General features: G+C 36.4%; 1 protein-coding gene across 1 annotated transcript in view; it reads right to left on the bottom strand.

Moving 5' to 3' along the window:
• The window catches only part of DGKB (diacylglycerol kinase beta), a 330,606-nt gene that overhangs the window by 78,976 nt on the left and 237,341 nt on the right, over positions 1 to 14,289 (bottom strand). The window contains exon 21 of the mRNA XM_041418276.1: positions 1,210 to 1,300. Coding sequence (XP_041274210.1) covers positions 1,210 to 1,300 — 91 coding nt within the window. The remainder of the gene's footprint in view (positions 1 to 1,209; positions 1,301 to 14,289) is intronic.

Below are 14,289 nucleotides of genomic sequence, written 5' to 3'. Positions count from 1 at the left end.
AAATTTAACAGTTTATTTGCAGTTTATTCAAATCTAATCAAACCAGGTAAGCATTTCTTCCAATAACTAATAAAATATTTTTAATGCTACATTTCCCTAAACTCATGTGTGTGAATCACTCTCTTGTGAAGCAAGGGTGATTTTTTTGTTAAGGGTTTTTTTCCTAAGGCTTTCGGTGGAGTTTTGTTTTATTTTTATTATATTTTAATCTAACACAAGAGGAGCAGGTTTTCCCTTCAAAGAGAAACATAACAGCCTAACAGGCAAGTGTGGTACTGCTGGTCGTACAGTTTCAGTCTCAGTATTCTCTGCTACTGTTCTGCTATGGTTCCTTCAGATCATTTCAGAATTCACCCTTCAGGAGGCTTTGACTGGACTCTCAGAGCTCGCACCAGACCTCTCTGAGTGCCTCATGCTACTATACAAATACTCCATTGACACATGCAGTTTCTCATTACTACTGGAAAGGAAAAGCACCATAATCCTCTTGAGAAATGATTTCATTATTTAACCTAAATTCTCAGGTTTGTATCTTCACTCACTTCTCATTTTTTCATGTACTTATTCATAAACATCAGATGCTCAAACAGTTTATGTAATTCAGCCACTTATTCTAGCAGCCATCAAAGTAGCAGTGGCACATTATTTTAAATTCCCATTTTGTCTGTAAGTATCCTGTGTCTTTTGAGTTAATGTTCAATGTATAATGGAAAGATGACCCCTTGTACAGAGAGAAAAGCTATTTAATGAAGGGGAATAATTCAAAAAATATATATATTCTTTAACCTTTATTCAGGAAAGTACGTACAATTTTAGGGAATTGAGTTTTAAAGGTTATAAAACCTTGGGACCTAGAAATAATAAGATTATTTTTTTATTATTTTAATCCTGCAGCAGCTCTCACTCTCTCCAACAGTCTTTCATTTTCCCACCTGACCTAGCCACACTCCCTATTGATTTCTAATGTTATATTTCACCTCTTGACCTTGTCTACTGCATTAAGACTTCACTAATCATCAAACTGAACTTTGTTCCAGTGTGCAGGGCTACACTACAAATAGACATGATAAAAATAATATTTTGGAATATAGGGTCGAAAGGATGTGCACTGCTTTGCCTTGTTGGATTCAGGCACTCTGCACCCTTGCTCCCTGCATTTCAGCCAAACTAGTGACATTTCAAGGATAAAGGCAACAATTAGTTTCTTACTTCTATTTCTACAGATTCATGCAGCTTCTTACAGGTGGCTGAGAAAGTTTCCGAAGTGCCAAATTCAAAATACCAAAATTTGTTCTTCATTCTGAAACAAGAAAAAAAAAGAAAAGAAAAAAAGAAAGATCTTATTCACTATCAATATGTGACAAAAGTGATCATCCTGTCTTCCACTATAAGTAATGGCAAAGGCTTGGGAACATGTGACATCCCATTTGAAATAGATGAGCTCATAATTTTCAAAGCTTAAATGTTGGTGTCAAGTTGTATGATATCCCCTAAAGGGATAACAGGAATATGTTGAACTGACAGGTTCAAATGTACCTTTGACTTTTCTTTTTCAGTCACTATCAGAATATTTTCTGTCACTTAACCAGTGACATGCCTCACAAAAATGTATCGATTTTATTTCAAGTCTTACACCTACTATATGATTTCTGATTCACAGTTAACATCTTTATCCTGCAGAGTAGTAGAATGTGCAAGCAGGGCAATCCCATCATGAAGAAGAGCCAAGAAAAAATGTAGCCTGCCTTAAGCTAGTTAAAATTAAAGGCAAATGCCTATTGTAGATGATGACAGATGAGATACCAGAAGAAAATAAAAATTCCAGATCTAACAATCTTTAGATACTTTGCAGGAGAGCTGTATTACCAGGTAATTCACTCATAGACACATTTTAAATGGGCAATGAGACCTGCACCTTGAAGTTCATTAACAGGTTCCAGAGGAAAATAAAACTGGATCAAATGCTAGTAAATTGCTTAGTTTACCATGACAGCAGGCAGATTTTACACTTTTTTCTTTTTAAATACATAAAGACCTAACTTCTGTTTTACCAGATTTATTGCATACTGTTAAATACAATCAGGATGCCAACAGCATCATTTCAAATAAGTATGTGTACTTTTTGTGAACTCCCATGAGCAATTATTATTCTGTAACAAAACAAAACAAAACAAAACAAAACAAAAAAAAAAAAAAAAAAAAAAAAAAAAAAAAAAGAAAGCTAAACAACCACAACAAAAGTCACTGAATTAGAATTCATTATTCCCACTTAGGAATCAGATACGAACACAGTTCCTTCACTTGTATAAACGGTTCTCTGACAGAGGCACAGCACATTGTGCTTCTAACTTGAAAAAAACAGAGTCTGCATGAGCTAAAAATAGAGAAGAATGAAACAAAAATGTATATAACTGTTAAACATGTCAAAAGTACACATCCCACTTTTAATTACTTCAAATTACATATAGGAGACTACTTAATTGTCATTAAAATCTACTTAATGACTCTTAAAATGACAAAGTAAGAAAAGGTATTGCAGTACTGGCCATTTCCAGAAACCTGTTTGTATAAGAGCCAGCAATTCCTGGTGCAGCATCAGAGAGCTGTAAAGCTGTCCAGCCTGGCAGCCTATGAAGAGTTGGGAAGAGAAGACTAATAAGGAAATAATACACTTCCGATGGAAAAATTTACAGGAATTTCCAAAGGAAGGTTTTTACACAGAAAATTGGGAAATATTTGGAAACTAATTTTGAGAACCTTCTCTCAGATAAACAGCATCTTCTCAAAGGAGCTCTAACAACCAGAAGGGTTTTGGCCTGATTCAGGTCCAGATTTCTCAAGTCTAGAATTGAAGTGATCTATCTGCAGTTTATACCTTCCACACCTGCAGCTTAGCTAGCACACTGCCATACTGACCTGGGATCAAGTGCTCTATTTATACCAACATATATGAAGAAATTTAGAAACCTTTGGTTCCCAAATAAATGTGAACTAAGTCTTGAATTTCCATTGGGTGCCTTTGGAAAATATGGATGCATCTATTTTCCCACTACTTTCCACATAGGGATGATCAATAATAAAAAACAACCAAACAACCCCCCCACCAAACTACAACCCCAAACCAAACCACCAAAAAAAACCCCAAAACCCCCAAACAAACAAAAAAACCTGAAAAAACCCAAGAAGACCAACAAAACCTTGATGTAAATACTCATAAAAATATTTTGCAATGTCTTTAGATCCTATTATTCAGACAAAAAAAGCCTGTGTCTTCTCTTTTGATAGACTTTCCTTTTGCTATTCAGTTGCTTTTACCCCAAATGAATCATCTTTACTTCTTTATTTAAAAGACTGCTTTAAATTGACTTACTTATTAGCACTCTATATAAACTCTTTGACTTACACAAAGTTAAAACAGACATATATTTTTGAGTCATTCAGAATACAGTGTGGCAAATGCAGGTATTTTGAGCTCAGCCACAAAACCCAGCATTGTCAACGCACTCAAGGATTACTAGAAAATTTAGATCTATAAATCTAAATTTTGTAGAATCTTATAACTGAAGATTAAGTAAATATTTCAGATGAGGTTTTGATTTCTGGTAATTTAAATATAACCTGTAAGAGTCTATCAGGCTGAAAAATATATTGTGAACCTGTTCTCCATTCTCTAGCAGACACTCTGTTTTCAACCATAGAAAGATAACTTACTTGACAGCTTTTCAAATGCAAAGATAGATGTAGATACAAATAATTTTATGCTTCATTTTCAAATGATTTACCAATTTCCTTTACAAGCCATGAAATAGATTAAATTTTGTGGCTTTATTCAAATGCACTATATCTTTTATTGAGCAGAGGACTGTATTACTTTTCATAGAGATACAAAATGGAGTTAAACAAAGAACTCCAGAGAAATTATACTGAAATTTTTATAAACAAGACAAGTCTTATTATTCTAGTAAATATTACAAATTTTCTAATAATTAAAAAACCCCAACCTCTAGTTCATATCTTCCACTTGCATTCCTGTTTCAAAGAGGTAAAGCTCATCTGCTTATTTACACAGCAGCAAACAGAAGATTAATGAATTCTTCTCAGGGCCACTCTAATTTCTTCCACAATTTAAGTAAATTTTAGATTGCTAAACAAATACATATTTAATGACAATTTTGCCACATTAAAACTGTATGAAACTAATCACAGGATGCTGTCATGTATATTTTCTTTCTCCCAGAGGAAATGATTTAGACTTTTCTCAGCTTTTAATAAGAGATGACCAAAAATAAGTTTGAAGTCTGCTCCTTCTTTCCAACACTAGTTTTGTTGGAATAGGAAAGGGAATAGATTATTCTACAGGAAAGAGTTTGGTTTTTTTGGTTTTTTTCACATGCTTTGAATTAAACTCTGAAAGATTTTACAATATAAATACAACATCAATCATGACTAAAGGCTGACCTATCTTGCTATTGTTATTACAGTATGTCAAAATATACAGACTACAGGTGTAGGAATGATAAAACAAAACTGTACTTCAAGAACCTAAACACCTTTTATGCTGGCAATGTTCCACATTTTCAAGTGTTGGTCAATCTTCTGATAAGTGGAATGATCTTTAACAAATAAATTCGCACAACAGTTGTGGGATACTGAAATGTTAATGGTTAATGACGCTTGCAATTGGCCATTTGCAAAAGCAGCAGGTGCTTTGCCGAGGCCAGGTTTGCATCCCCCAACCAAAGGGGAGGAGGAGAGGTTTTGGCTGTGTGGTGGCTAAACCTAAGAACAGCCCAGGTGCAGAGGGGGTGAGCACTACAGGAGGACCACAACAAACCAGTCTGTTCAGCAACAAGCTGGGGTTTGAGCCAAGTAAAGGAAGAGGCTGGTAAGAAGAAGATCTTGCTATATGGGACAATGCATTTTATCATGCCAATGTCCTCAGCTACATAACTTGCTCAGGCATAAAACTCTGGTCGTGGGGAAGCACCAGGACAGACCTGAAGGTTTTCATCCCTTCTGACAGGGAATAACTGGCTAAACCAAGCGGATGTGAGAAGGAGCTGTAATGTCTTAGAAGATGTCATAAACCATCAAAGATCCCCAAAGTGCCCCAGACTAATTTCTGGGGCCATCCACCAGAGGACTGAACATGATCCACAGTTTCCATAGACAGTGTCAAACTCCCACCCCAGGGGATGTACCTTGGGATCCTAGCTAAAACTGAACATACATCAACACACTGAACTATATGTTTCAGGGGCTTCCTCACCCCTGACAGATCAAGACTGTGACCATCACTTCAACAAAGCAACAATCAAATCTCATCACTGGATCCACGGGTGGTGGTATCTGTGTATACATAAACACTGGTCATTCCATATCATTTCACGCTGATTACCCAAGGGATCTGTTAACAAGAACCTCAGTTACTCTCACCTTCAGGGGCAGGTCCTAACAACATTATAAAAGAGCTAATACTGCCATTTCTTACAGCATTTCTATGCTGTGAATAAATGTCAGACTTAAAAACTTAGATATCTTTCTTGGAAAAGTTCAGACTAATATTTGGTAATCAAGGCAAAATAATCAAAATAGTCTGTGATATGGGTTTGCTCCATTATCAGTTAATCAGAAACCCCCCTACTGCTAAAACTATTTTATATAACCTTTCTGATTAAGCAATTACAAGGCATGTCATTGAAAAATTGTCCTGTATCTAAATATGGAAATAGTAAATACTTTATTCAACACCTGAAGAGCATCTATACTTCACTGCAGTATGAACACTCTGTCAGAACATGTGGAACAATAGAGCAGTTATGGGCTGCTAATAAAAGGTGACAATAAAAGGAGTACCTTTAACTTCAGTAACAAATTCTTATTCTGGCATTTACAGTCTTCACTTGGGGCAAGGGCTTATTGCTACATTTGCAAGTTGGTCATACTTTCTACCACATCCTATTTACACTTCTTATATTTACTGTTTATATTTATTATATTTATTTACACTTTATGCAGTGTCAAGCTTCAATGACTTCAGCTAAAATTTCTGCATCAGAAAATGTCTGTCATTTTTGTAGAATGTCAGCTGAAATACTTCGACCATTTTTGAAAACAATTGGATTGAAAACATGTATAATTGCTTATATTAAGAGTGTTTGATAACATACATTTTGAACTGTTTTAATACAGCTACACTTTCTGAGCAGAGATTTAAAATTTAGCATGAGAATGGCCCTGCATCAAGAATATTCCTCTAGTCATCTGCATGAAAATAAATACAGAATTTAATCATATTATGACCACTTGGAAATATACTTTTGGAAGGCTTTATTTGCCATATTAATTGGCAGAGAAACAACTAATTTTTGTCTCCAGTTCCGTCAACTTTTATCCTTTAATCTATAATAGAGATTTTTTTTTTACCCAGGAAAGTACAAGAATTCTTCAGTCTTCCAAGGTAAATTCCTTGAAAAGTCCACTGCCAGGAAGCAAGCTCTAATACAAATCTGTGTAAGAATGTCTGCTCATGGACAAGCAAAACTTTAATTCCTCCAGAAAGTATATTGTTCCTCAAAATATAATCTCTTAGCTCTGCTTTCTGAAAATACCTTTTTAAAGACCATTCCAGCTTTGTTGCAGAAGTACTGTTTCTTTGTCAGTGAGTGTCAAGAGTTGATCTCAATCTGTATCATAAACTCATAGAATTTTCAGCATAAAGATCCCATTCTAAGAGCAGCATTCATGAACAACAATGTACAGAATGTAATGAATTTAAAAAAGAAAATTCTATGGCAGGAAAAAAAAAGTAGCAAAGAAACCATAAAGAGTAGGTGCTTATAATCTCATCCACCACAAGTCTCGAAGGTGCTCAGAGAAACAGATTCATGCTATGTATTTAAAAGGAACAGGTCTCTTTACCTTCCTTTTAGCCCTGTTCACTCTTTTGTTCCAAGCAAATGTGGAATAATGTGTAGAACCACCGCTGCAGGGAACCAAAAATACCAGAAAAGTGTGTTGAAATGGAGGTATATTTCCACAGAGGAGAAACTGTGAGCAGTACAAAGGGAAAAAAGCAGAGGAATGAGGAGAAGATAGGAACTTAATTTTGAAATGCATTGAAGTTCTGCAGCACTGAAAAAGGTATGATGATAAAGTACAGAAGAGAAGAAAAATAAAATAATCCTAAAGGAGACCTACATAAAAACACATATTTCTTAAGGTTGACAATAGAGGTAATAAGGTCTAACAATGAAACTAGCAGTATAGGAAACGTCATGATAGGCAGAAAAGCTGAACATCTCTTCCAATATTCTGTCACTGACATTGGTTATTATTACCAAACACGACAGAGGATAGTATAAAATTCCATGTGGTATACAGCTGGGAATAATCTAGCTCTATGGAAGGTTTATTATTATTTATAATTCTATCAAATTGAAAAACACTACATTCAGATTAGACATAAAGAAGAATTCTTTTATGATGAGGGTGGTGAGACACTAGAACAGGTTGCACAGAGAAGCTGTGGATCCCCCACTCCTGGAAGTGTTCAAGGCCAGGTTGGATGGGGCTTTGAGCATCTGGCCTACTGGAAGGTATCCCTGCCCATGGCAGCAGGGTCAGAACTAGATGATCTTTAAAGGTCCCTTCCTATTCCAAACATTCTATGATTTTAATTCAATTTGATTCAATTTGTGGACACTTATACCATAAAGCAAAATGAAAGTGATTCCCAATGTGTGTGGGGAAAAAAAGGTCTCTTTGGGAAAAACAAGCTTACTAAGGTGTGTCTGAAGTTGCTACTTTTGGTTTAATGAGTCCCAGCCTTCAAGACATACATTCAAGAGCAAGTGACAGACACACTCTTCTCTAGCTGGCTGAATGGAAGGGCCCAGAGACTGATGGCAAATGGTGCCACATTCAGCCAACATCCCATCACTAGTGATGTTCCCCAGGGATCAGCACTGGGCCCAGTCATGCCTACTATCTTTATTGATTTGGATGAGGGGCTTGAGAGTACCATTAGTAAATCTGCAGACAACACCAAGCTGGGTTGGTGTTCTGATCTGATGGAGTGCAGGAAGGCTCTGAAGAGGGACCTGGACAGACTGGATTGATGAGCCAAGACCAACAGTGTGAAGTTCAGCAAGACCAAGACCCAGGTCCTGCACTTTGGCCGCAACAACCCCATGCAGCGCTACAGCCTGGGGGCAGAGCAGCTGGAAAATGGCCCAGCAGAAAAGGACCTGGGGCTGCTGGTCAAGAGCTGCTGAACAAGTGTGGCTGAATGCAGCTGCCAAATGCAGTGTGCCCAGACGGTCAAGAAAGCCAAAGGCATCTTGCCTTTACCAGGAACAGTGTGGCCAACAGGACCAGGGATGAAATTCCTGCCCTGTACTCAGCACTGGTGAGGCCACACCTCAAATGCTGTGTCCACTCTGGGCCCTTCAATTCAGGAAGGACATTGAGGAGCAAGTCCAGGGACAGGCAACGAAGTTGTAAAGGGTTTGGAACACAAGTTCTCTGAGAAGAGATGCTGAGGGAACTGAGGTTGTTTAGCCTGGAGAAAAGGAGGCTCAGGGGAGCCTGTATCGCTCTCCACACTGCCTGAAAGGAGGGAGTAGCCAGGGGGTGGGGAGGGGAGAAGCGGGTATCAGTGTCTTTTCCCAGGCAACAAGTAACAGGACAAGAGGACCTGTGCCAAGTTGTTGCACATTAGGGAGAATTTCCTCACACAGAGTGGGTGATTAGATATTGGAATGGGCTGCCCAGGGAAGTGGGCACCCATCCCTGGAGGTGTTTAAGGAATAACTGGACATGGCATTTAGTACCATGTCCTAGTTTGGTCATAGGTTGGACTCAATAATCTGATGATCTCAGAGGTATTTTACAAATTAATTCATTCTGTGAAGTAAAAATTTACAGCATATTATATGTCATAGAGATTGTAATTTGTATTTCTGGTGATAGAAATATCTGTATACATTGCATATTATCTAATTAAATACTCAATGCTGTATAAAAGAAATAAAATTTCAGTAGCTAAAACATATTCAGTGTTTTATACAATTCAATATAAAGAATATTTTTACGAGGTCTCTCACAGTAGTTTTCAACAGACAACATATTTTCCATCTTTTCTTACAGTTCATAAATCTATTATCTAGGTAATTTTATACTTAGGTAAAAATGATTTCATTGCAGCACATAATATATATTAATAAGAATGTATGACTTTTTCTAATGTTCTTTTCTTTCTACTTCTGTCTTAACAATCATATAATTCCTGTTCTTCTTTATAATGAATCATACGCAAAGGTAAGGAAATAGCCAGTGGAGATGCACATCCATAAGAGATTTATGTGTGACTGGCATGATTTTAATAGAGACATCTTTGTCAATTTTTTCCTTTTTCCATTACCAACTGTACTTCTGGCAAATCTAATTGTTAATCTCCTACGGCATCGAGCATAAGCAGAAGAGCTAAACTGCATAACTGCAGAAGAGCTAAAATCCTCATAGAACAGTTCTAGTTTTACACAATAAATAACACTTTCACATATCATAAAATGTTACCATCCATGGTTGAAAAGCTACCCCGTAAGTACTTATACCACTAAGTAATACTGTGAGATCATTTTCCCTGACATTTATCAATTCTACTGCTGCAAAGCTGAATTTGACTCCATTTTCTGTTATGCTTTATAATAGTTTTGCACTGTAGCTCACAGCTGTCCATACAGTAGGGCTGCAACATCCACTGCCCACCTGCCTGTACCCCTCTTTCCAGTTCTTTGCGCAATTTTCTCAAAACTCTCTGCAGCTCCTTCCAGCTGTAATTTTCATCCTTTGCCCTTGACTATACAGTTCTAGTCCTATCTTCAACTCTGCTCTCACATCTGGCCAAGAAACCATTCCTGGACACCCTGCTCTGACCATTTTCAGTAGTAAACGTAAGTCATGAAAAGTTGCAAAAGTACTTAGTTGCAGTACTAAGTGATTGGGGTATAAAACTGTAGATGACATTTAACGTGGATAAATTTCAAGTGATGCATAGAGAAAAATAACAAAATAATTCTAATTTTATAAACATGAATTAGTTCTCAGTGACAAAGTCTTAGGTTTACAAATAGCTGAATCAAACTTTCATCTCCACAGGGGGATTAATGGAGGGGGAGAAAGGAAACCACTTCTTATCTCGGGCTCCAACTACCCATTTGGATTAAAATATTTGTATAGACAGTTCACTTCTGAATACCAGTAAATTAACACTCTTCAGACAGGTACTGATGTTCTCAAATATCATCTGTTTCCTCTATATTTACAGACAAAAGGTGCAATGAATTCAGGGGAGGCCTGTGCACTGTTTCCTAATTTTGCTGAGCTCCAGATCAGAATGCAATTTGTTCAGGTTTCTGAGAGAAACAGTAGACAGACCAGAAGTGCTTACTCTGCTAGGGCAAAAAAAAACCAACACAAGAGCATCACCAGGTTGATAATCACACCCACAAGCCACAATCTTATGTGCTATGAAGCCAGCTCTTTTTTTTTATTATGATGCCTTTTTTTGCATATTCTCCTTACACTTTAGACTCCAGCAGAGAACGTACTACTAACATCTATATGGAGGAAAAATTTATCCTAAAATACAAGTAAAAATTGCCATATGGAAGTATAAACAACATACCCTAAAATTTTTAAGATCTTTGGAGCATGTGCTAGGTGCTACAATACAGGAGGAACTTTTGAGTCGTGCCTCAGGTTGCTTTGTGGCAATATGCAACAAGATGTTAATGAGGAAAATAAAAAGTATTTTCTCCAGAGTTACCAAAAAGTGGCTTACTCAACTGAGATTCACTACTGGAGGTTAACCTACAGCAACTGTTATGAAACCTAGCTACTATAAAAAATTGTGATACCTGACTGACATAGTTTACAAGATATTTCTCCATGAAAGAGGGTACTGTTTGTGGTCTGTGACAGTAATATCTGTTTTAAATATAGATTTCTGATGCTTGCTTTTGAATATATTGTTTCAACAAATTGATTGGTAAGCTCAAAATATAGTTGTTTCTCAAAATATTCACCTAAAAATTGTCTTCATTATAGCTGTGATTTAATCTCTCATTTTGCTCCGCTAAATAAACATTTCTGTTACACTTCTTAAATCCTTCATGTCCATTCACTATCATGAAGATTTCTGCTCTTAACATTTTACTTATTTTTATGCTTATATTTCTCTTCAGTTTCTTTCCCAAATTCCCCAGTCTTGGGAGCAGATGCTGAGGCACCAGTGACTCATTAATCTCAAGAGCTTTTTATCATGAACAAAAATAAAGTCTATGAACAGTTCCACATTTACCAGCCTTGGTCATACTAGATAATCAACAAAGCTCATTAAACAAAAGCCAAAAAAAAAAAAAACTAATAAAAAAAAAAAAAAAAAAAAAAAAAAAAAAAAAAAAAGCTAAAGAAGCCCTCTCTGTATATATTAGAATAGACCTATATCTCACAAGGAACAGACTTCCACATTTTATCTTTTTATTACATCACAGAAAAAAACCCCAATATTCCTTTCCCTCACTCACTCATATGGATATGTAAAAACAGACATGACACTAGGTACACAAAGTAGTATGTGTAAGATATTTCAGAGGTTCAGGGATAGGTTTGAAGGAGGAACTCCTCACTGGCTGCTTCACATGCAAAACTGTAAATTTGTTTTAGAAAACTAGCAAACTAAAAATCATATAAACGAGTTTTGTTCCCCTGGAAAGCAGGGGATGGTATGTAATTAAATAACCTTTTCCTCTAGCCTATACTCTAACTCATTGAAAAGCTGAAGTATCTCAATACTTTCTATTTGATTCCTGCCAAAAGAATCGTTCCATTACCATAAAGAACTTGGAACACCATGCTTTATACCATTCCCAAGTAGGACCCAATGAGAAGGCCAGGCGAAAAGAAAAAGAAGCAAACCATCAAATGCTGTAAGGCAAACAATAAGCATCTCTTCTGTGACCACACAGGAGACAATCAGACTGTGTAGAAGATCTTTGACTAAATCTTTCTCCTTATTATTCCTCCAGAAATACCTGACAGCTTTATAGCACAGCCTCTGCCTCTTAGACTGGGATTCAGAGGAGTTAAAAATTTATTTTTCCACTGAAGGGCTGGTTTATGAGTTTAGGAAACTTCACCCATTTCAAGTATCATCTCCTGATTCCACCTCTATGAGAACTCCACCTCTAAGGAGGAGGTGGCTTGCCTGGGATTTAGTTTAACACCACACTTCAGCACGTCAATGCATTTGTCTGCCTGTGAAGTAGGAAGACACTGTATTTCCCTCCAAGACAAAAGACATCTACTAATGAAACTGAAGATGTGATTTACCAGGCCTAAGTAAGCAGAAATTTCTCTCCAGGCTTCATTGAGACAAATAACTGGTTCTCCACTGACTATAGTGAGAGCACTGACATCTAGTTCATAGGAGGGTAGACACTTTTGAGTCCTAGGTTAAGCTCTCTAATCTGAAACTGAAAACCTATCTTGTTTCAAAACACTTAATCTAGACAGAAGACAGTCCTCCCAAGCCCTTCAACATAAAAGAAGTCTCATTATTTCTCACTTTACTTGGTAAAAGAGAATTTACAAAACATATCCTTGCAAGTATTTCAAAGTATCTAAGCCCTCCTATAGCTATGGATTTTCCTAACTAACCACAGAAGAATCCAAGATCTGAACCCAACCCACCTGTGTTCCCTGTAGCACATTCAATTCAAAAGGTAACATAAGCTGTCCTTTCTCTATAGTATCACCTTTAAGGAATTTTAAAATAGGCACGGAACCTGTGTTTCTCTTGGGAAAATGCATGGACACTCTGTTACCTGCTTTCCTACTGCAGGGTTAAAGCACAGCTGCTGGATCTCAGGTGCAGGAGACAACAGGGAGGTGAAACACATGGGACGAGCTTTATTCTCTTTGTGGAAAAAACAGTTCATAGTTGTTAAATAATTGTACATTACTTTCTATTTTGTAGAGTAGGATGGGATGAGTTTTGCTTTTAAAAGGCCACTGATTTTTTAAAAACCTGAAAATATTATGATTAATGCTATATTTGTGAGTCTATATTTTTAGGCAACTTTTTTCCTCTGAAGATTGAACACAGTCATCAGCTGTGGTTAAAAATGCTGTTCTGTAAATGTGCAGAGACTTCAGAATGCATTTTTAGTGTGACAGAAGGTCTTTACTTAGTAGAAATCAGGACTTAGCATTGAAAATGCACATGGTAGCTGTATAAATAATACATTCTACTACTATATTTACTTACCATCTTATCCTTCACAATAAAAATTTAGAAAACTTTCTACATTGAACAGCACCTTAAAGGACAAGGCAGGTTGCCAGGCAGAGAGTAAAGCTAAAAGAGTATAGTGGTTTTGTTCCTTTGTACAAAGCTGTATGACCAAGGATCATTCCTCTAAAATCTCTGTTGGATTATCAGCAAATAACATTTATATACCCAGCATGTAATCATTTCACTTATTAGATGACCATAGTGAGACCACTTAGTCTTTACTCCTGTGCTCCACTAAAATTCAAAATATATGAAAACAAGCAGAAATCAGTTAATTTTTCTAAAGCATATTTAAAATAAATCTGTAAAATATTTCCTTATGTGACTTTCATGGAATGTCCTTGTGATTATATACATTTCACTTTGAAGAAGTCTATACAGGCCCTTTTGACAGGAATATACACAAAGATCACTTTAAAAATGTGCTTTTCTAAATTTTTATAGTCATATGCTACAAAAATCAGAAATTTAGCACCAATGTCTACTAAGATTCTTTTCTGCACTCAGAGAATTGGTGAGGAATCAACCTTTATGGATGATAATTCTAAGATCTCAAGCCTAGTAATTAGACCTGTGCTTCTGCCTAAATTATATTTGTCTAGTTCAGTGCCTTTGATTTTACTTTTTACACTACAGCTCCATATTGCATTTCTAATCATTACTTCACCCCAGCTTTTTAAAATCTCTCACAGCTCCATGCTACCAGCTGTTGTTTTCTTTCCTAATGCACTTCACTCGCAAAGAAGAAAAAAAAATCTAAACCCAACAAAAACCTCCCAGATTTAGATTTCTTTGAACCTCATCCTCACTCACTGCTTTTCATCTCCTGAAATAAATTGAAGTAATCATTCTGTGCTTTAAATTCACTAATACTTTAGGACTTAAACTTGTTAAGGAAATTGAACACGAGGAATGACAATACTGTCATT

The sequence above is a fragment of the Onychostruthus taczanowskii genome, unplaced genomic scaffold (genome assembly GCF_017590055.1).
Source record: "Onychostruthus taczanowskii isolate IOZ18803 unplaced genomic scaffold, ASM1759005v1 scaffold59, whole genome shotgun sequence".
Classification (NCBI taxonomy): domain Eukaryota; kingdom Metazoa; phylum Chordata; class Aves; order Passeriformes; family Passeridae; genus Onychostruthus; species Onychostruthus taczanowskii.
Note: the sequence above shows the minus strand (reverse complement) of the source record. Positions and strands in the feature narration are given on the sequence as shown.